Consider the following 23,340-nt stretch of genomic DNA (forward strand, 5'->3'; position numbering starts at 1 on the left):
GATTGATGTCATACGTTGCCCATAAACTGCTTATTGGGGAAGGAAACCATTATGCAAATGTGTATTTGGGTGAACTATCCCTTTAAGAGACTATTGTGGTGATTGACTGCATTTTCAGTAGAGGGTTTGTGTATTCATTGTTATGTACGTGTCTGTGTTAAAAAGGAGCATATTAATTAAGAGGCCATGTTGCTGACTATGCATTTTCAGTGGTGTGTTACTGTATTTGTGGACATGTGTAAAAAGGGAACATACTGGCACTAAGACTCTAAAGATGGACATGACAACTCTGAGAGAAAATGGCCCGCAACTGTCACATTTCACTCATGTCTGATGAGCGACCTTCACAGACCCACATGGCCACACCTTGCTCGTAAAACTGGAATTCCCACGCAGATATAAGAATGTAAGCAGGACATTCAATAATGTTCAGGGTCCCAGGGTGTCCAAGGTCTTTATCTAAGACTCAAACTCCTAATTTGCTATAAAGAGATCAAGATCCACCCTCCCTTTTCTTACCCTTGCTCCTCTTTTTTTCCTCCCCCTGGCTTAACTCCAAGTCATGGGATTGAGTGAGTAAGTGCCCTACTGACATATGACGTTGGCACAACGTTGTAGCACTGTAATTGTCTTAGCTAGGTAAGCACTCACAGGTTCAGGGGTAACAGAGTGGAAAGTGAGTAAAAAAGAAGAAGAGGAGAATAAACAAGTAAAAGTTCATCCGAGAAAGATCAAGCTGGGAGCTTTCATTCTCTGACTGTTGTCCAGAATCCCTGAAGCACATAAGCTCCTGTTGAGTTTCCCAGAATCCTGCTGTTATTGGTATGAGTCAGAGTCTCAAGTTTCTCATCAATTTTTTTCTCTCTCTCTCTTTCCCTCTCTCCCTTGGCCTCCCTGGACTGACAGTCTCCAGAGCTACTCAGGCCTGGATTTCTGCACATGCAGCAGTTTGAAGTGATTGTACCCTCCGGAATCAACATTTGTCAGATGAGTTCAAAAGAGGTCAAATGTTGAGTGAGATAAGTTCACGTCCGATGCCATATGTTTTGTAGATCTACCTGGTAGAAGATGTAATAGTAAGTTTGCAGTATAAAAACTATTTTACTATATTATTTGGAGAGATAAAATGACCACTGCACAAACACCACTGTGTCGGCACTTGTGAATTGAGCACTTGAAGTTTATTAAAGTAATATCAAATGTAGTATTTGGTCCTGTGCCGTAATATTTGTGTCGAGCCTGCAACCCATTGGCATTACCAAACTGTTGTATCTTCCTTGTCCAAGCCTTAGCTGAAGCCATGTTTAGTTGTTGTTTGTTGGGGGAGGCGGGGGGATCTGAATCTCCTCTTGAGCTTAATGCTCCAATGGATTTAAAGCTAGACTATGGCCTGTATACAATCAATTGTAGAATGTGGATTTCTGGACAGCACTTTCAGAAGTGCATTTGATTTGCACTGACAAACATTCATTTCAAAGTGGACTATCATTTCAAACATTTTGTAATGGCGTAGAAGTAGTGAGATAAGTCACTCTGATTCTCTTGAGAAGTTCCTCTTCTTCTGCCAATTAAACTGTTTTAAATAATTGAGGTGTACTGCCCAAGCGTTGCATGAAAGGACTGGGCATTGATACATCCTGTATGATATGAGAGCTGTTGTGATGAAGAGGCGAAGCTTTGAAACTTGATCAACCGTGAAGGTGAGGTAGAGTCAGAGTATAAAGAAAACAAGGGGAAGTGTATGGGCTTTAGCCGACTTCCCCTGGGTACTGTGTTTTGTTATTTTGTATCTAGGGTCCATTTTGTGAATCCGCCCTAGCCAGGACATACAGTAGTGTCGTAAGTGAGGGTCGTTGGGAACCTGTTATTTTCCACTGCTATAAACGCCACCACCTATTAACTTTGAGACCATCTCCTTAAGGGCAGAGGGTTTAATTTGGCGCGTTCTGTTACATTTCCACAAACAAATACCCCTTAATTGAATTATGTCTATGATATATCTGTAGTGAGAAAAAAAAGCACGTAGCATTAAAGGAATACTACGGGATTTTGGCATGCTAGCCGATACACACAGACTTCCAGTCGTTGCTCTAACACTGGTTATCATTGGCTTGCGAAACTACTTCAAGATTCAAGATTCAGTGTAAAATGTTACATTCTGCATCTTTCAAGTCTGTCCGTTCATCTATTATGTCATGCTATGTTGTTTCTGACCTTTGAGAGGTAACGTTTCCACTCACAGTGCTTTTCTGGTATGTTCTCTTAAGAACAATGGATATAGATGCGTTTTTGTGTACTGGATGAAAAACTCAACGGCTCTTTCTGTCTCTGTGACCTTATTACCTTTCGGGTGACACAATCAACATCAATGAGATACAAACCACTAAAAGATATCATTCAGCCTATCACAGCTATCTGCAAACATTCTTTTCAAAGGTATCACCTTGAAGATATCAACTACACAACCAAGGAATTTTGTGAAATCAGTGTCCGGCATTCTACCACTCAAATGTGACACAAGAGCACCCCCCACACACCCCCTTCTCCCAATCCTATCCCTGAAGACAGAGAGAGACAGAGACACTATGGTATCAGCTTACCAACGTCTTTGTGCACGTCACATCATCACAGTAACTTTTTCTTGATGTGTTTGTTTCTTTGACATCCAATGACATGGATGTCGATTAAGGCAGCCCCCCGTGTAACAGTATAGCTTCCGTCCCTCTCATCGCCCATTCCAGGGCTCGAACCAGGGACCCTCTGCATACATCAACAACAGAGCAAGGGGAACAACTACTTCAAGGTCTCAGAGAGAGTGAAGTCACCGATTGAAACACAATTAGCGCGCACAACGCTAGTCATTTCACATCGGTTATCCTTTTGACCTCCTCCTTTTCCGCAGCAACCAGTGATCCGGGTCAACGGCATTAATGTAACAGTATAGCTTCCGTCCCTCTCCTCACCCCTACCTGGGCTAGAACCAGGGACCCTCTGCACACATAGACAACAGCCACCCTCAAAGCATCGTTACCCATCGCTCCACAAAAGCCGCGGCCAAGAGGAACAACTACTTCAAGGTCTCAGAGCGAGTGACGTCAACGATTTGAAACGCTATTAGCGCGCATCCCGCTAGTTAGCTAGCCATTTCACATCGGTTACACCCGCACCTCTCTGATTCAGAGGGGTTGGGTTAAATGCGGAAGACACATTTCAGTTGAATGCATTCAGTTGTACAACTGACTAGGTATCCCCCTTTCCCTTTCTGCAAGTCAGTTTACTTTAGCCCTGCTGCTAAGCGTGTCCGTATCCAGTAATTTGGGGGTTTGGCTGATCAAGTACATAGAAACTACACACTGGGCACAGACGTCAGTTCAACATCTAGTTTTGATTTACATTTGGTTGAGTTGTCAACTAACATGAATTAAATGTGAAATCAACAAAACATTTTACCATGTCATTGGATTTAGGTTAAAAGCTGGTTGAAAAAAAGACAAAATTCCATTACATTGATGGCTTTTTTCAAATCCAATCAGTTTTCCACTTGATTCAACCCCAGCTAGCACATAACGTTCTGAGAACCATATGTTTCTTAGAGCTTGGTGAGAGTGTAGTTGTCCTATTGTTATTTTGCATACAGCCTTCTGATAACTTCTTGGGAATGGAGTTCAAAACAGTTAATCGGAACTAAGCAAGCAGTGTTATTAAAACTCTTGTGGAAATATTATTTAATGTTATTTAACGTTATTTAATGACCTTCAAATAACCTATCATTTTCATTCTCAGAATATTAATACAATTTCCCAGGAAAACTTTAAAGGAACCATAGTAAAATGTTCTCAGAACCTCCCTGCAACCTAAAAATGTACGTTCCCAGAACAGGTAAAATGTTTCATTCCATTCTCAGAACATTGAAAAAACATTCCATTTTACCGGTCAGGAAACTTCTGGCTTCGTTCCCAGAAACAATTGGTAAACCAAAAATGTACATTCCCACAACTTCCAAGGAACCAAATGTGCTAGCTAGGATGCTATTCACATGTCATTTTTGTGTTGAAATAACGTGGAAACAGCTTTGATTCAACCACAGGAGGCTGCTGAGGGGAGAACGGCTCATAATAATGGTCGGAACGGAGCAAACGGAATGGCATCAAACACCTGGAAACCATTACCATGAACCCCAGTCATTACCATGAACCCCAGTCATTACCATGAACCCGTTCTCCCCAATTAAGGTGCCACCAACCTCTTGTGGATTCAACACGTTTTTGTCCAGTGGGTATGCAGCAACCATTCCAAATTATGCCTTTTATGGGGAAAAGAAACAACGAATCTCATGCCCAGGATAAAACCTTGCTCTCTTTAATTGTTTTCTTCATCATTAACTCTAGTCTTTCTCTCTTTTCTTCATTTTGTGTGTTTTGTTTCATTCTTTTTTTCTGTTTCACATTTTATTTTTGCAGTGTGAGGAATTTGTAACCTGAATTGACAAGATAGAAAGTTATCTTTTATTAGATGTCCCAAACATGTGATTTACATTAGATGCATGTAAAATTTAACATAATTAGCTAAATGTTGCATGTAGATAGAAGTTGAGCAGTGTCCAATGGGCAAATGCAAATGCTAGGGAAAAGAGTTTGGAATGAGAGAAGCGGTAGGAGAGTAGGAAAGAGAGGATGGGGGATGTGGATGTAGGCAGGGTCTTGGAGGCCAGCCTGCAAAAGAGAGAAAAGAGGAGGTTTGTTTGGGGGGGAAGTATAAGTTCTCCGGTTCACTTTACCCACGTCACTCTTTCTGTAGCTCAGCTCAGAGGCTCCTTTCTCTCCCTTTCTCTCTCTCCCTCTCTCTCTTCCATTTGTTAATTCGTTCTGACTACTCCATCAGCAGTCATGAGTTACAGACCGTCCAACAACCACATCTCCTTCCAACGCACCACGCCCGTGTCCTCCTACCGGGCTGCCAGCACCTACGGCGGGGCTGGCGGCCAGGGCACCCGCATCTCCTCCGCATCTTACGGGGGCCTCCGCAGTGGTGCCCCAGCCAGCTCTTCCTCCTACTCCTCATCCTCCTTTAAGGTGAGCGGCGGTGGTATGGGCACTGGCATTGGTGGTGGCATGGGTGCCGGCATGGGCGGCCTGATCAACGCTGCGGCAGCCGGTGGTGGAGGCGGTCACGTCATGGGCAACGAGAAGGGGGCCATGCAGAACCTGAATGACCGCCTAGCCAACTACCTGGAGACAGTGAGGAACCTGGAGCAGGCCAACGGACAACTGGAGGTCAAGATCCGAGAGGCCCTGGAGAAGGGAGGACCGGACGCCCGCGACTATAGCAAGTACAGCAGCATACTGGACGACCTGCGCAAGAAGGTGGGGGTGTGAATGAAATACAGTATCATTAGAAAAGTGATAAAGACAAGAGATGGGGGTGTTGAGAAAGAATAATGTGTGTAAGAAAAGGGTTAAGTTGAGGAATTTGTGGTTTTGTATTTTGTTGCTTAGATAAGTGTGTTGATTTGATCAACCAGTAAGTCAAAATATGAATGTAATGTCACCAGTCCTGCAACTTTTCGTTGGACTAAAACCCATTATGGTATGAGAGAAGATGTCCGTCCAAGAATGAGTTTAAGCATAATGACAATTATTTTTTTACCAATTGACTTTGCTTTTGCTTCGACTTCAACATTTCTGTGGGGAACCCTGCATTGGAACAACTGGCTTCTCAAAATTACTAACTGAATAGAGGGTCAATGATGTATCTAAACCCTGGATTGCCGATGCTGTGTATTGGCCAATGAGAGACTTTGAAGCCACCAGCCGGCCATATTGAAAAGCAGTCCTCCATAGGAATGAATGGAATTCTACAGTATTTAATTTAAATGTTTCAAGGACAAAATGATATGTATTTAAGTATTTTGGGGACAGTAACATTAGTACTTTCAAAAAATCACACTTTAAGGAAATTAAATCTTTATATTATTTCATTTGAAATGTTTATGTTTAGCTCACATAAAATAATTAAAAGGTATGTATTAAGGTGTTGGTAATAGAATACACATTGCAAAAACAAATTCAGACCTTTGTAAATGCATTTCTATAGCTTCCAAAATTGTTTTTATAACAGTGGGGGAGTGCCAAGATGGAGGCTTCCAAAACAGCGCCCCCTGTTAGTCATCTACTGTATATATAAATCATTGTAGAGGGTGTGGCAGGCCAGTCAGATATCCACTTTCCCTCCCCCTCCTTCAGTAGTTCCCTCACTCCTCAGTTCGGTCAAAGAGTTCCTCAAATGAATCACCAAATACAGTGGACGCAATGAATCATCATCATCAGAAAACTGAACAAAACCTATAATCAAAGTTCCAAGAGTGTTTGCAAAGCATTTTGACCTCCCCGGGTCAGTGTCTCCACTCTGGGGCATAGTGTAGTGTGAGAGGGACCAGCGGTATGAACCAGATGTGGGGTGACAACACACAAAAATAATGCCCTGTGAGATTTGGAACACATTGCTGGTGGGTGTGTTTTTTTTCTATAACCATTATAGCTTTTACAGCACAGTCAAAGAATTCCAACAAGGGCTCTCAGAATCCCTGCAAAAACTGACGTTTGTTAAAAGAATTTCAAAGTCCTCTATAGTTTATGACGACACCCTTATGATGAATGTTAGCCTTGTTCCATTTGCCGGACACATAAACCGACAAGAGTTCCCCTTTTTATGTGATTCGCACCAGAATACCATGGTTACAAACACACAGATTGGGGGTGGAAGACAGGAAGCCTGACCCGTTTCCTCTAACAATGCAAACTGAGAACAGACAGCCCTAGCACAGGAACTCATTGTCCTGCTTTTCCGTTCACAGCTTCCTCTTTTTCAGGGGCAGTCGGAGTTATATGGTCGTAACCATAGATTCAGTTGTGTTTTGGTCCCATTTTGTAAATCACTCAGAATCTGCAGTTTCCGGTTTCAATAACACCCCCCCTGGGAGGCGTACATTTAAAACACCTGTTTTAGGTTGGTGAAGAGCAGCAAATCCAATGATGGAACATATTAGTTCTTATTTTTTATTGCCAGCTCATCTATGTATGACACACGAAATTATAGTTAGAATGGGAAGCAAGTTCATATCTATTTGCATTGAGCAGTAAATGGGGGAAAGGCCTTCCTCTATAACTGACATGGATTCAAAAGTTAAGGAAAGTAAAGCATAATATAGCAGGCTTATGTCACATGCAAAAATAGTTTCAGAAAATATTTAGTATTTCATGATAAATAAGAAGTTATGTCCATTATATCTCTTTTTGTCATATATTCAATGGAATTAACACTATTTTTCTCCAATAGGTCTTCGATGCGACAGTGGATAACGCTAGTATTGTCCTCCAAATTGATAATGCTCGCTTAGCTGCAGATGACTTCAGAGTAAAGTGAGTTTACCACTGTAAATGACATATTACTGCACATTGGTTGTGCCATTACTTTGTATACAATACAGGGGTTATTTTGAGATGTTATTGTTCTGTCATGAAAAGCATTGGATCTGTTCAATTTCATACTGTAATTGTGCTTCTCACACAAAGTTCATTGGCTCAAATCCCCCCCACTGGGCACAGATGTCAGTTCAACGTTTATTCCATGTTGGTTCAACATGATTTCATGTAAATGATGTGGAAACAACGTTGGTTCAACCAGTGTGTGCCCAATGGGCCACTATAAAGTCAATTTAGTGGTGTGTCAGCCATTAAGCAAGGAGAAACTCTCAAGAGTTTAAGACATGCCAGACCCACAAGAGAGGAAGTCTTGTGCCGGTACCAGTACGCAGAGTTGGCAGAGAAAGTCTAATCTCTCATAATGAATCTTCATCTTGGCATCTTTACGTGAATGCCTGATGTGCATGTAACCTCTTACATGCAACCCCTATGCTGCATAGCTCTTATAACCTTGGTGAACTGTTCAGGAGATAGTAATTGCTCACAGACACAGATCGAGGATCAACTTTCCTCCCCAAATTCTAATGGTAATCAAAAGGATGAGAAAAATACCAAATTGACCTCAGATCAGTGTTTGCTTCAAATCCATCCTACCCCTAGTAAACTGAAACATGGCAGCCATTTTGTGCCTTTAACCCAAAATGTCAGGGTATTTCATGTCAATGTAGAGTTTAGTGACAGTGTCCATGTGCCCACAGATTTGAATCTGAGTTCAGCATTCGTCAGTCAGTGGAGGCGGACATCGCCGGGCTGAAGAAGGTCATCGATAACACCAACATGGGCAGGATGAATGTGGAGAGTGAGATCGAGGCCGTGAGGGAGGAGCTCATCTTCCTCAGGAAGAACCATGACAATGTGAGCTATAACATTGAGATTGAATGTCCATATCAAATAATCATTTGAAATAGAACATTTTCCTTACATTAGAAAATATTGAAGATAAGAATTATTCTAGGAAGAACCATAGCAACGTGAGCTATTATAGCACCGAGACTGAATGTCAATGTCAAATAATAATTTGAAATAGAACATTTTCATTATGGAGAATAGAAATAGAATGAAGAACAATACAATTCCATGAAGAACAATGATAATGTGATAATATCAGATTAACCTTATCACTAGCTATGAACATTTCAAGTTTCACAGTTAGCTAATATTGGAATGCCTATATCCTTTTTTCTCTGTTTATCTCTCCCTCTCTCTTGCTCTCTCTCCCCTTCCCCCTTCCCTCTCTCCAACAGGAGGTGATGGAAATGAGGACCCAGATCTCCCAGTCGGGGGTGCAGGTGGACGTGGACGCCCCTAAAGGTCAGGACCTGAGTCTGGTCATGGAGGAGATGAGGGCCAACTATGAGAAGATGGCTCTGAATAACGCAAAGGACCTCAAAGTGTGGCACGAAAACCAGGTAGCCCATCATATTTGTAAGATCTTTGTATCATACTATCATTACACACCACATCAAACCTATAATTACTGTTTTTTGTTCTGCAATTAAAACTAAAATGGAGTAACCCACACCCACTGGCCAAGATAACATTGTTTTATCCACTGAAAGTTTACCTTCCATTGAAAACATGTTTTGTTGTATGGGTAGTCTAGTCACACAAAAAATCCTGAAATCCAAAACATGAATTCAACTTTCAAGATGACTAAAGGCTCTATTCAATCCGCATCGCGGAAGTTCAGCTTTAAAGCGTGATTGAAATTTAAAGGCAATGTTCCCACTTTATAGCGGAGACTTCATTCACGGTAAACGCTGCATATGTCAACTCAATCGGAAATTACCATTCAATTTATATTGTGGAATCTGTAACGCTTCAGCATTACAGATTGAATAGAGCCCTAAGCTTCGCTCCTTCCCTTCTTCCCTCCCTCCCTATCTCCTTACCTTCTTCCATCCCTCCCTATCTCCTTCCCTTATTCCCTACATCCCTATCTCCTTACCTTCATTTCTTCCTCTGTGCTGTGGTATAGATCTCAGACGTACAGGTGCAGGTATCCCAGAACACAGAGGCCCTGCAGGGGGCCCAGATGGAGATGAGCGACCTACAGAGACAGCTACAGACCCTCGAGATCGAGCTGGCATCCCAACAGAGCTTGGCAAGGAAAATTATTTCAATATGATAACATATTTCCGTTAAATTCCTTAATTCCTCTGAGTAGAAATGGAACTGATAGTAACCCATGCATGTCCTCTATGTACGACCTCCTTTTAAAGTCCGCTGCCATACCTTAGCCATACCATCCATATCTCCAAATTCCAACATTCTAATAATCACAGTATCATTCAACAAAATTTAGAAGACCATTCCCAACATTCCCCTGTAATTCCCAGCAGAAATCCTCCTTGGAAGACACCTTGCGTAACACAGAGATGCGTTCCAACATGGAGGTGGAGAAGTACAATGCTATCCTCATCCGTCTGGAGGGCGAGCTGACAAACCTGCGGGGCAACATCCAGCAGCAGGGCCAGGAGTATGAGGCACTGCTCAATATGAAGATGAAGCTGGAGGCCGAGATCGCAACATACAGGAGCTTGCTTGATGGGGGAGACTTCAAGTAAGTGGACAAGGGACTAAAGGCTGACTAGGGGTGTGTCTCTATAGTCTAAAGTGGATTCCTTTCAAGAAACTACAAGCGAGTGTATGAGGGAATAGGGGCTAGTGGTTGACTAGGGCTATGTCTCAATAGTCTAAAGTCACTTCCTTTCAAGAGACTTCAAGCAAGTGGATGAAGGTGAGTGGCTGAATGACTAGGGGTGTGTCTCAATAGTCTTAACTCTCCTCGGTTTGTTTCCATCATCTGTACTGATCTAAAGACAAATGGATAGGTGACTGTTATAGGGTGGGGGCTTCGTCCACCAATCCAGTTCCTTACACATTAGTGAAGGTGAAGGAAAGGACGTGAGAAGGAGAGGAAGAAACTTTTGATTATTGAGATGCACACTCTTTTCTTAGGTTTGAGGATTGATAGTAATTAAAATGCTTATTATTTTAGCATCTCAATGCTTATGTCAGATATGCTTCAAGTTCATGTACCCCAAACGGCCACAGAGCATACTTTAAATAAAATCTAAGGAGTTGAAACAGGAAATAATGATGGGAAGGTGGTGGTGACACATATCATGATTCAAATACTTGGAAATTGGAAATTGTGACAAAGTGAAATGGGAGAAACACAAAATTATTTTGGTCACGTGAGTAGCAATTAGTATGGGTGAAGTGAGGAGGTTTACTGCCATCTACAGTAAAAACTAGGTATGGCAGTATCATCTGTCCTGTCAATTAATTAATGCACTGTGTTTTAATACCTATTAATTCTATTCCAGGCTTCAAGACGCTATGGATGAACTGAAACCATAAGGGAATGAGGGCGGAAAAAAGTGACGACCAATTATCAACTTCATGGAGAGAGAGAGATATACGCACAGACGCGGAGGAGTCAAACCCATCAAATAGGCATAGCATCGTGTTATCATTTCAAACAAACATAAAGCTTCAATAAATACAATGGTTACCATTTAACATGTTGTTTCTCATATTTTTTTTTTTTGTTCCACTGCACCATGATGAACTGATTGGCAAGTATTACACATTGTCTCTAGGGGTGCACGACTACATGTCCAGAAATTACCTCAGTGCACAGAAAGGGGCTATTGCAAAACGTATCACCATAAAACAAAGGACGGTGTGGTTTAGTAATGAGGGAAGAAATGTATGAATAAAGTACTTAATCCCAACACATACAGAAAATCATTAATTAATTATGACTCATTGTGAATAGGCTACTATGGAACAGAATGCTTTAGGAAGCAATTGAGGCTAGTGCATTTCTTGAATATAGGTAGGCTACTCTGTTAGGCTATATTTAATCAATAAGGCCCGAGGGGGTGTGGTATATGGCCAATATACCACGGCTAAGGGCTGTTCTTAGCCACGACAGCCCCTGATATACCACGGCTGTCAGCCAATCAGCATTCAGGGCTCGACCCATCCAGTTTTTATTAGGCAATACATAAGGAAGACTAGAGTGCAATGCATAGTTCATGCTACCTATTATGAAGGTCAGTAGGTTACGTTATCGATATATCTACAAGCTGTCACTCAAATACTGAATCAATAGCCTACAACATGGATAACCTAAGAAGAAATGACTGTACGTCCACCTTAGGTTATCCATGTTATCCATAGATCAATAGAATATTGATCTATTTGAGGTTAGTTTATAAAAATAAAGATGTGAATCATCTTATTTTTTGCTTGCAGTGAATTATCCTTGAGTGCAGCAAACTTTCAGTTCAATAGCACAAGATGAGATCATGAGACGAGAAGACACAATATTGACATTAGGTGCGACTGTTTTTATTGGTCAGGTTGGTACTATAATGAATTAATCAAATGAATGAATGAGTAAATGAATGAATGGGTTGAAGGATAAATGATCTAATAATGAATGAAAAATAGACATAGTAGGCCTATGCAACAACACGTAAAACACATATCCTGCCTATCTATAAACAACAACAAAAAATCCAAATGGTATGAAACCGCTTTGAGATGCCTATAATTGGCCATGTGGGCATACAAACTATAACATAATATTCTAATATAAAATAGGCCTAATTAAGCAATAAGGCATGAGGGAGTGTGGTATATGGCCAATAAACCATGGCTAAGGGCTGTTCTTAAGCACGACACATTGCGGAGTGCCTGGATACAGCCGTTAGCCGTGGTATATTGGCCACATACCACAAACCCCTGAGGTGCGTTATTGCTGTTATAAACTGGTTACCAATGTAATTAGAGCAGTAAAAATAAATGTTTTGTCATACCCGTGGTATATGGTCTGATATACCACGGCTGTCAGCCAATCAGCATTTATGGATTGAACCACACAGTTCATAATTAAGCAATAAGGCATGAGGGGGTGTGATATATGTATAATATACCACGGTTAAGGGCTGTTCTTATGCATGAAGCATCGCGGCGTGCCTGGACACAGCCCTTAGCCATGGTATATTGGCCATATACCACGAACCCCCGAGGTGCCTTATTGCTATTATAAACTGGTTACCAACGTAATTAGAGCAGTACAAATAAATGTTTTGTCATACTCGTGGTATACGGTCTGTTATACCACGGCTGTCAGTCAATAAGCATTCAGGGCTCGAACCACCCAGTTTATTATAGAAAATAAATTACATGGGCAAGGCGGGAGGGATTTGAGGCTCGAAACCAAAGATGCGCGTTCTCGTTAATAAACTTCTGACGCCTTCATCCGGGAATCTGGTACGAACTCGCTCTCCAACATGGCGGCGGCAGGTGAGGTTTATGTGGGTGAACGAGTTGGAAAATTTCAGAGTGTATCAGCTCCGCACAACTAGCACATATTGTTTGACCGGTGTTTACACCTTGTCGTGTCAATGTCCTATGTGTATAATGGTATCAAATGACTGTTTCTGAGGGATAAAGACCCTCTGGCCGGCCAAGGGACGTAACGTTAAAGCTAGCTATGGTTACGGGAGGCAGCGATTTGCAAGTTGAATAATTTTGTCCCACCGGTGTTTTTTAAATTTTATGTAACGTGTCGCAAGTTGACTTTTGAGGTCGTCTTTTGCTTTTATTATATATTGTAAAGCAGGTCGTTACGTTGTTATACATAAACAACTAACGTTACTGAAAGAACGGTCACACTGTGTCTAACGTTAGATAGTGGACGATTTACTGTGCTCTCAGACAATCTACGCTATTGCTCGAGGCGCAAGCGAATTTCTTGGAGTAGGGTTTGGGTTGAATGGCATGGGATTCCCAATAAATTCCCCACGTGTGCATTTGGGTCCCCGGATTAGAGATGATTTTTGGTAACCGATGGGTGAAGTACGACAGTTTCCGGTGTTGTGCCAGAATTCTCCCCCCATTTCGCGTATTTCATTGTTGCGGATTGCTTGCTAGTTGAGATTTCTGCTCTAAACTCCGTTGTTAGTTTAGCCTACATGTCACTGATCTTAGTAGCAGAAAGCATTTTTGTCTGCAGTTTTTGGGTTGGCTATTTGTTTCAAGTGTATGTGGCGGTTCTAGTTTGTATGGCGCCCGGTGCAGCCAGTCCCCGCCCGCACCAGGGCTTGGCAAGAAGCTGCACATTTCGCCCGTACATAAATCCGCTACTGATTTGTATTAGTCTATAAATAAATCTCTTTGCCAAAATGCATCATCTCTCCCATGTCTTATTCGACAAGTATTTTTGAAAGTGTAAGGATAATAATTCAGCCATAGTTGTTCTGAAATGTTTATTGCAGACCAACATTGTACTCTCACTATGTTTAATATGAGACACATTATTCATTTCGGTTACCTATTCTAACGGGAAGTTTGTTCTATAGAAAATATTTGACTCTAGCCACAAAAATTAAGGAAATTGGGGGGGATTCTGGCAGTGGGAGATTTTCGTACTAACCATCAGTGGCGTCTCCAACTTTTTCATATTTGATTATATCATAGCCACTAGGCCTTAACCTTTATTTAACTAAGCAAGTCAGTTAAGAACACATTCTTATTTTACAATGAAGGCCTACACGAGCCAAACCTTCGCCTAACATGGACGAGGCTGGACAAATATTCTTTATCTTTTGTTTTAATGTTAATACTATATACAGCATCCTGAAAGTGGACATTATAAATGGCCACACTTTTCGAATAAAGCAATGGCCAATTAGGGTTGCAAGTTTTTGTAAAATAAAGTAGTATGTCTGGCCCGCAAATATATATATATTTTTCAATATTGCCCGTGTGCTTGAGTTTGACACCCCTGGGCTAGCGTATTTATGTGGCTAGCTGTTTATTTAGCAAGCTAAAAACGCGGAGCCTAATGTTTGCTATTTAGCTGCCGGGAGGATGTCATGTCATTGGAGGAGTGGGAGAACGACTAACCTTTTCCCCCTTCATATCGTTTTTCGTTGGCTACAGCTAGAGATGCGGATGTCATTTGGTTAGCTAGCAAGACATTTGAATCTAGCGAAGCGACTTATCCACAGTTAGCATATCTCTTAGTTGTCAAATGTATTTGGCGTCGATCACATGGGCGGGCAGGCAAGTTCTCATTCAGTTGTCAAAACATGGGTTGGGACAAGTATGCATTTGTATTTATTATGGATCCCCATTAGCTGCTGTCAAGCTCTTGCTGGGTTCCGGCATTGGCAGGCAAGTTGCAGAAGGACAAGCAGGCTACTGTTCCCCATCGTTTATCAGTGCAATTTTGATGGCCAACTAGCTGAAAAAGTTTGAGAGGGTTTATCTAATGTTCCCTCATTAGATTTTGGCTTATCTCGCTCAGGCTAGCATTAGTTGTTGTTCTTGTTGATGTGCTATATGCAACTGAGGGAGAGAGGGCCTACCTTTTTCATGGTTGTTTACTCAATAGGACTGTGAAGTTGCCAAATGTAAGAGGACTCCTGTGGTGTTTACATATTTGCAGAAATCTATTCAGGTGTATTTTTTGGCAAATGTGTTCTAATGATCTAAAGTCACGATGTTGCTACTGCCTGTAAACACACAGTCCAGTTCAAAGTGAATTATGGCAGGCCCATATGACTTATTTGCCTATAGGCCTACTGTAGCTCTGATTGGATATGGCGCACAGGTCTGCATAGTCTTCGGTCCTGGACAAGACTGATTTTAAAAAATTTGGTTTTTATTTACTGCAGTGTCAATTAATTGTCCAAACGCATGGCTGTTTTCCAACTCTATTGCTATCGAGTTTTCAGAAATGCCTTACTACACGCATTCCCAAACATTCTATAAATTTATGAAAATGACCATATCTAAGTGCTTACAAAAAAGGTGTCATAGTCTTCCTGGGCGGTCTATATAAAACAGATTTGATTAAGATTTAATGTTGCTAAAATTCTGTCAGTTCCACTTTAACTCGAGCAGTTTTCCCCATCAGCAGTCTTTTTCTGACGAAAGGTGCCTGCATGCTTCCCAGCCAAAACAGTTTGGACCAGTTTGACATTTTGTGATGTTTTGGTGTTCAAACAAAGGTTCTTCCAGTTGTTCGGGCACAACATGTTTTTCTCGAGACAAGACGAAGTTGGCAGTAGAAGTCTTAACTTCTTGGCACACCCATCCCGTTAGCGGGATCATTTTGCAGACTGCCAAATTCAAATTAAATTACTAAACATATAAAATTTTCATGAAATCACAAGTGCAATATAGCAAAACACAGCGTAGCTTGTTGTTAATCCACCTGGCGTGTCAGATTCCAAAAAAGCTTCTCGGCGAAAGCTATCCAAGCGTTTATGTTAGGACATCTCAGCAGACAAAACATTACAAACAGATAGCAGCAAAGTAGATTGGTCACAAAAGCAATAAAATGAATCGCTTACCTTTGATCTTCGGATGTTTGCACTCACGAGACTCCCAGTTACACAATAAATGTTCCTTTTGTTCCATAAAGATGTATTTTTATCCAAAAACCTCCATTTGGTTGGCGCGCTATGTTCAGAAATCCACAGGCTCGAGCGGTCACGACGGGGAAGACAAAAATTCCAAATAGTATCCGTAAAGTTCGTAAAAACATGTCAAACGTTTTTTATAATCAATCCTCAGGTTGTTTTAACATAATCGCTAATATTTCAACCGGACCGTTGCTTTTTCAATAGGAGTGAGAGAGAAAATGTCTGCTCCAAGCTGCTCACGCATGCAAAACTCTGCTGGCATCCAGCCATTCAATTACGCAATGTGATCTTTCTCGCTCATTTTTCAGAATAAAAGCCTGAAACTATGTCTAAAGACTGTTCACACCACGTGGAAGCCATAGGAAAAGGAATCTGGTTAATATCCCTTTAAATGGAGGGAAGGCATGCAATGGAACAGATGTTTCAGGAAAAACAGCACTTCCTGGTTGGATTTTCCTCAGGTTTTTGCTTGCGATATCAGTTCTGTTATACTCACAGACAATATTTTGACAGTTTTGGAAACTTTAGTGTTTTCTATCCTATTCTGACAATTATATGCATATTCTAGATTCTGGGCCTGAGAAATAGGCAGTTTCATTTGGGTATGTTTTTCATCCAAACATCAAAATACTGCCCCCTACATTCAAGAGGTTAAGCCCCTTCGGTGATTGGTCAATGAAGTGTCTCGTGTCATTCAACGAGACGACTTGCTTTCATGCACATTTTTCCACTGAGAAATACTGCCCCAAACATCTTAGTTATATGTAAAATTGTGCGACTAAGATATCCTCTGCAAAAACGTATGATTTGACAGTTTTCTTGAGTTATTTTAGATAAATGATATTTCGAGGAATGTATACTGGCCACGGCATCTCAAAATGGACAAACAGTACTATTGGCACTTTTCTAGTTTTTCAAGAGAAAGGGAGTATGCAAGCACACTGGCTAGGCGCCAGCCAAACTGAAGCATGCGGACGCCATAAGCAAGTGGGTGTAATGACAATAGGTAGGTAGCTGGCCCAATATTGGACTAAAGGAGCCTAACGTTACTCCTTATAGTCCATGGACCTTACATGTTCTGTTTAAAGGTGAATTGGCGCAGATACCTAGTTAGCAGAGGTAGTCGACTGTCTTTCTTCTGTTTTCCGTAAAAATTCGCTGTAACATGGAGATATGGTTGTGTGGGATCACTAACCCTATAGATGTGTGTAGTAATTTAACTTTTTTTTTGTATCGCTGATAGATCGCTACATTCCTCATTTCCAAAACAGTTTGAACTTTCAGGATGAACGTTGGGTCTGTTAATAATACTGCCCCGTCCAAAAGATACTATCATCAATATGCGCTAAAACCAGTAAGGGTCTACATATTGGTTAGTAACTAGCTAGTGAGCTGAATTTGTGTTGATAAATAGCTACGAACCATCTAGTTCTAAATTGATTTGTATAACTAGTTAGCTAGCTTTGGCATGATGGCTACATTGGCAAGGGGGCTAGCTAGCTTACTACATTGATTGGCAAGAATGACTCACTGGCTATACACTGAGTCTGTATTCATGTCATAAGAAGGAATTCCCCTCGACCACGCTCACAAATTGGGGACATTTTTTCCCCATTAACCCCCATTGTAAAAGAGCAAACTTTGTTGTAGATTTTTATTTAACAATTATAAGACATGGGAAAAGCTGCTGTGGTGTAACCAGGTCAAAAATCCCGACCTACGGTTTGCAATGCTCCCACTTGGGAAATGGAGGCTGTGTGAAGAGCCCTGTTGCTTCAGGCTATTCAGTGTATGTAGAAGGGTGGGTAATTGTGGTGATCCGGTGTCCAAGTAGGCTACACATGGTTGTGTGTGTGGAAAACATTTAATCACAGGTAAGACGTTTGACTTGTTTAGTATAGTCTGTTTGTAAGTCGACTCACTACTTGTAGTTTTACAGTCTGTCTGTGTTGGTCAGCTTCATTTTCTGGTTGGTAGCTAGTTAGCACTCTCGTTGCTAACATTAGCGCCATCATGATAAGGGACATGATGGAAGCCCTACAATATTATGTTTTTCTAATTAGTGAGAACACTTGGGAGTGTTGAAACGTAATGTTTTATTTAAATGTAGTTTTTGTAATTGACTAAAACAAGCAGACAAGATAAGTGTATTTGAAAAATGTCAAGTGTTTGCTGTGAGCCAATGGGGTAACCAAGTTATCTGCACAGGTGGGCGGGGCCGCAACGTTCTATTTAATACTGACCGGGACTATCCTTAAGTTGGTTTCAGATAATTCATAATAATGATACAATACCTTGCACATAGGCCTGTAGGCTGTTTGCTAGGATTTAATAAAGCTACAGTAGCTAGTTGCCAGGATGGATAAAGCTCATAACTAACTAATACAATTCAAGTGTGCATTTATTGTATTTGTTGCTACTCATTGCACTGGTGCCATCATCCATTGTAAACAGTGTGTGACCCACTGACTAGATGCCAATTATAAATGGGCTGTGATGCTCTGTAGTGTGTGAAAAGAATTTCCTGACAGCTGGGATTTTCACAATTAAGCTGCCAGCCCTAAGTTTTTCTCAGTCTGCTTCAAACCAAAATAAACAGCCCAAACCTGCTCCATCAGAAGAGCTGGGTCCATTGACACCCCTAGAACCAGTAGTCAACCATTTCTGGGCCACAAAAACAAATTTTGATGAGTGCGTCTCACACATGCCTAATGTACCTTCAGAAAGTAGTCATACCCCTGAACTTATTCCACATTTTGTTGTTACACCCTGAATTAAAAATGTATTAAATATATTTTTTCCCTCGCCCATCTATGTACAAAACCCCATAATAATAGTGGGACATGTTTTGCAAATGTATTGAAAATGAAATACAGATATCTAATTTACTAAGTATTCCCACTGAGTCAATACATGTTAGAATCACCTTTGGCAGCGATTTACAGCTGTGAGTCTTTCTGGGTTAGTCTAAGAGCTTTGCACAACAAAATTGTACAATATTTGCACATTTTATTATTTTCAAATTTCTTCAAGCGCTGTCAAGTTGGTTGTTGATCATAGCTGGACAGCTATGTTCAAGTCGTGCCATTGATTTTATTCAAAACTGTAACACGGCCACTCAGAAACATCCAATGTCGTCTTGGCAAGCAACTCCAGTGTATATTTGGCATTGTGTTTTCGGTTATTGTCCCGCTGAAAGGTGAATTCATCTCCCAGTGTCTGGGGTAAAGCAGACTGAACCAGGGGTTTGTCTAGGATTTTGCCTGTGCTTACCTTAATTCTGTTTCTTTTTTCATCCTGAAAAACACCCCAGTCCTTAATGATTACAAGCTTACTCATAACATGCTGCAGCCACTACTATGCTTGAAAATATGGAGAGTGGGACATAGTAAGGTACTGCAGTATTACTTTTTTTGTTGCAAACAGGATACATGTTTTGGAATATATTTTTTTAGCTGTACAGGCTTCATTTTCACTCTGTCAATTAGGTTAGTATTGTGGAGTAACTACATTGTTGTTGATCCATCCTCAGTCTTCTCTTAGCACTGCAATTACATTCATTAGCTGTTTTTAAAGTCACCATTGGCCTCATGGTGAAATCCTTCAGAAGGATGCCTGTGTCTTTGTAGTGACTGGGTGTATTGGTACACTATCCAAAGTGTAATTAATAACTTCACCATGCTCAAATGGATATCAATGTGTGCTTTTTTTTTTACCCATCTTTGTGAAGAGTTGGAAAACTTCCCTGGTCTTTGTGGTTAAATCTGTTTGAAATTCACTGCTCGACTGAGGGACCGTAGTCATTTAAAAAAAAAAAAAAAACATGATTATTGAAACTTATTATGTGAATAATTAAGCAATGTTTTACTCCTGTACTTATTTAGACTGGCCATAGCAAAGGGGTTGAATACTTATTGACTCAAAACATTTCAGATTTTCATTTTCAATTTGTAAATAATTTCAAAAACAATTCCACTTTGACATTATGGGATGTTGTGTGTACTAGGCCAGTGACAAAATCTCAATTTAATCCATTTCAAAATCAGGCTGTAACACAGCAACATGTGGAAAAAGTCAAGGGGTCTGAATACTTTCTGAAGTGACCTTTCCCTTGAAAAACAATCAAACTCAGTTTCTGCAAACAGGAGAAACTGACATTTTGCGTTGTGCCCTTCTCTAATACCTACTTGTAATTTGAGTTGTAAAAGCACTTGTCTGTGATGCCCAGTTTGTTTTGGAACTTTGCAACTTAGTGGCGGTTAATATTCAGCGATAGAGACCACTCCCGGTTTTAGAATGGGTGAGTCGTGCCAAGGCTCATCTGGCCCCACACACACACACTATCAAGGCCCATTAGACACACACTGTTTCCTTATCATGGTCAGCGCAATGTTGCTCCCTTATCTGAAATGCTGCTGGACCAGAGCGATCCACAACAGCGGTTCAAATTCAGCAATTGTTTGTGTGCCGCTGTCAGCAAGAAGGGCGGTTTGAGCCCTTTTCTCAACCAATTGGCTATTTTCCTTTTTTCAGAGAATGTCAATGGCAGTATGTGAAAACGATGCACTTTAGTTTATCCAGCATTTCCATTAGCTCCATATGGATACTGTGTCTTTGTGGTTTGTGAAACAAGGGGATGGGCTGCTAGTAGTTTTTTTATTTATTCTGTGGTATCCAATTGGTAGTTATATTCTTGGCTCATCGCTGGAAGTCCCGTACGGACTTGGGAGAGGCGAAACACAACCCAACCAAGCTGCAATGCTTCTTAACACAATGCCCACTTAACCCGCAAGCCAGCCTCACCAATGTGTTGTAGGAACACACCGTACACCTGGCCGCCGTGTTGGCGTGCACTGCGCTCAGCCTGCCACAGGAGTTGCTAGTGTGCGGGGACAAGGACATCCCTGCCGGTCAAACCCTCCCCTAACTCGGACGATGCTGGGCCAATTGTGCGCCGCCCCATGCCCCCCGTCGTGGCCGGCTGCGACAGAGCCTGGACCCGAACCCAGAATCTCTAGTGGCACAGCTAGCGCCTTAAACCACTGCGCCACTCGGGAGGCACACATCAAGTTTAATGGACCGCGTGTAGTGGGCTATGGCTTCATGTCATTACATCAGTGAGTGTCTTCAAAATGTACACTCTTTATCTTATGTAAGAGCTCTCCATCCACCTGCTGTGTGTCTTCAATTTTGAGGACACTGGCTGATGTAATGACTTGAAGCCATATCCTACAAATATTATAATTTATTATTATAATTTTTCAACATTTTTAACTAGGCAAGTCAATTAAGAACAAATTCTTATTACAATAACTGCTTACCCCAACCAATTGTGCGCCACCTTATGGGACTCCCAATCATTACAATTATTCCCATGCCTGGTCCCAATACAACCCTTAAACCTGTCCCCTTACCCCTTCGGTTTTCAAATACGTGGATATACTCTGGATAGGTTTAAGAAATACACCAGTTGGAGCCATATTGGTTACACCCATCCAGACCTGGCCTGATCCCAGATCTGTTTGCCCTCTTGCCAATGTTTGACATGACGGTTCAACAAGGAGTTCTCAAAAAGCAGAAACGGACTGACAACCACACTAATCCAGACCATTCAGACGAGAAAACGCAGAAGGCAGGCAGTGATTAGGGTTTGTTTTTGGAGAGTTCACCTGTGTTCATTTCACTTCAATGCAGTCCACTTATGTCTCAACTCTATCCCTTTCCAGCTAAGAAAAAGGGGAATAAGAAGGGGAAGACTCTGACCCTCACTGACTTCCTCGCAGAGGACAGTGGGAGTGGGGGCAACGCTCCACCACCGCAACCCAGCTACGCCAAGTCCACCAGCTGGGCTGATGAGACCGATGACCTGGAAGGAGATGGTGAGGGACAACTTGATTCTTGATGAAGATTCATATGGGGGCTCATCCAAAGGAACAAACTTTCCAGGGTTTCAAAATGCAATGTACAGGATGTCTCAGATCTGTGAAATGTCTTGTAAAGAGCTAACATGCTTCTCTGTCATGTTCCATTGGGAGTCATGTCTTGTTGTTTCACACAATTTTTCTGTAATGTCTCAGCTATCCATTGAAATCCATTTGTCTCTGGAAAAACAAATCCCTCATTCTCTCCCTCAGTGTCCACCTCCTGGCACACAGGGGAGGACAGTTACCGGGCCCCCGCAATAGACCGTAACATCCTGCCCACAGCGCCACGGTCGGCCCGTGAGCCCAATGTGGACCGCTCACGCCTCCCACGCAGCCCCCCCTACACAGCCTTCCTGGGCAACCTGCCCTACGACGTCTCAGAGGAATCTATCAAGGACTTCTTCCGGGGCCTAGCGGTATGTTCTCAGCTGTTATCAAATGGGGACAAAATATGTGTCATGCTCAGTATGCACAAAGTGGCGCAAAAATGTTGGTCATACCTAGGGCTGCACGATTTGGACAAAATATCTAATTGTGAATTTATTGGGCCCGATATTTTACTTGCGATAATGAATTGCGATTTTCAAAAACTTTGTTAAAACTGTCACGAGAACATCCCTTCTAAAATGAGAACATATGAATGCATACATGCTGTGCTAACTGAATATAGAACCAATTTAAATATTTTCCCAACATTGTTATAGGCTACATATGATAATAGATTGGATTATTACACCTACTGTACATATTAACAAACATAAATTGTCGTGTGATATAAGCTTAGCACTTAACATTAAGCTTATAAGTTCTTTAAACTAAGTTAATTATTTATTCAGGCAGCCATAGGCTGCAGATTGAATAGGAAGCTTATGAATCTGTAATTGTGTAATTCGACTTAATCGTTATTATGACTGCACAGCCAGGCATGACTCCAACTCCATTAAGTTTGCCGATGACACAACAGTGATCACAGACAACGATGATACAGCCTATGGGGAGGAGGTCAGAGACCTGACTGCCGTGCAAGGATAACAACCTCTCCCTCAATGTGATCAAGACAAAGGAGATGATTGTGGACTACAGGAAAAAGAGGACCTAGCATTCCCCCGTTCTCATCGACGGGGCTGTAGGAGAGCAGGTTGAGAGCTTCATGTTCCTTGGCGTCCACATCACCAACAAACTAACGTGGTCCAAGCACACCAGGACAGTCGTGAAGTGTGCACGACAAAACCTATTTCCCCTCAGGAGACTGAAAAGATTTGGCATGGTCCTCAGATCTTCAAAAAGTTTGACAGCTGTGCCATCGAGGGTTGAATCACTTCATGTTATGGCAACTGCTCTGCCTCCGACCGCAAGGCACTACAGAGGGTAGTGCGTGCGGCCCAGTACGTCATTGGGGTTAGTGATGGCTTCCGGCCATCCTGGACCTCTGTACCAGGCGATGTCAGAGGAAGGCCCTTAAAATTCAGACTCCAGCCA

General features: G+C 41.7%; 2 protein-coding genes across 10 annotated transcripts in view; both read left to right on the forward strand.

The window, feature by feature from the left end:
* Positions 1-4,766: 4,766 nt before the first annotated feature.
* On the forward strand, positions 4,767-11,009 carry krt18b (keratin 18b). The gene is made up of 7 exons (XM_024372763.2): positions 4,767-5,363; positions 7,336-7,418; positions 8,180-8,336; positions 8,726-8,890; positions 9,460-9,585; positions 9,824-10,044; positions 10,814-11,009. Exons 1-7 carry the CDS (start codon positions 4,887-4,889, stop codon positions 10,845-10,847), a joined length of 1,263 nt encoding a protein of 420 aa, XP_024228531.1. The 5' UTR covers positions 4,767-4,886; the 3' UTR covers positions 10,848-11,009.
* A 1,686-nt stretch (positions 11,010-12,695) lies between these two features.
* The window catches only part of LOC112267818 (eukaryotic translation initiation factor 4B), a 47,262-nt gene continuing 36,617 nt past the window's right edge, over positions 12,696-23,340 (forward strand). For all 9 annotated transcript variants that reach the window (XR_006079236.1, XM_042300411.1, XM_042300424.1 and 6 more), the window contains exons 1-3: positions 12,696-12,806; positions 21,664-21,816; positions 22,072-22,277. Coding sequence is in view for 8 of the 9 variants with exons in the window: in XM_042300411.1 (XP_042156345.1) it covers positions 12,794-12,806; positions 21,664-21,816; positions 22,072-22,277 (372 nt within the window). In the remaining variant the exon portion in view is untranslated. The remainder of the gene's footprint in view (positions 12,807-21,663; positions 21,817-22,071; positions 22,278-23,340) is intronic.

The sequence above is a fragment of the Oncorhynchus tshawytscha genome, linkage group LG02, assembly GCF_018296145.1.
Source record: "Oncorhynchus tshawytscha isolate Ot180627B linkage group LG02, Otsh_v2.0, whole genome shotgun sequence".
In the NCBI taxonomy this organism is placed as follows: domain Eukaryota; kingdom Metazoa; phylum Chordata; class Actinopteri; order Salmoniformes; family Salmonidae; genus Oncorhynchus; species Oncorhynchus tshawytscha.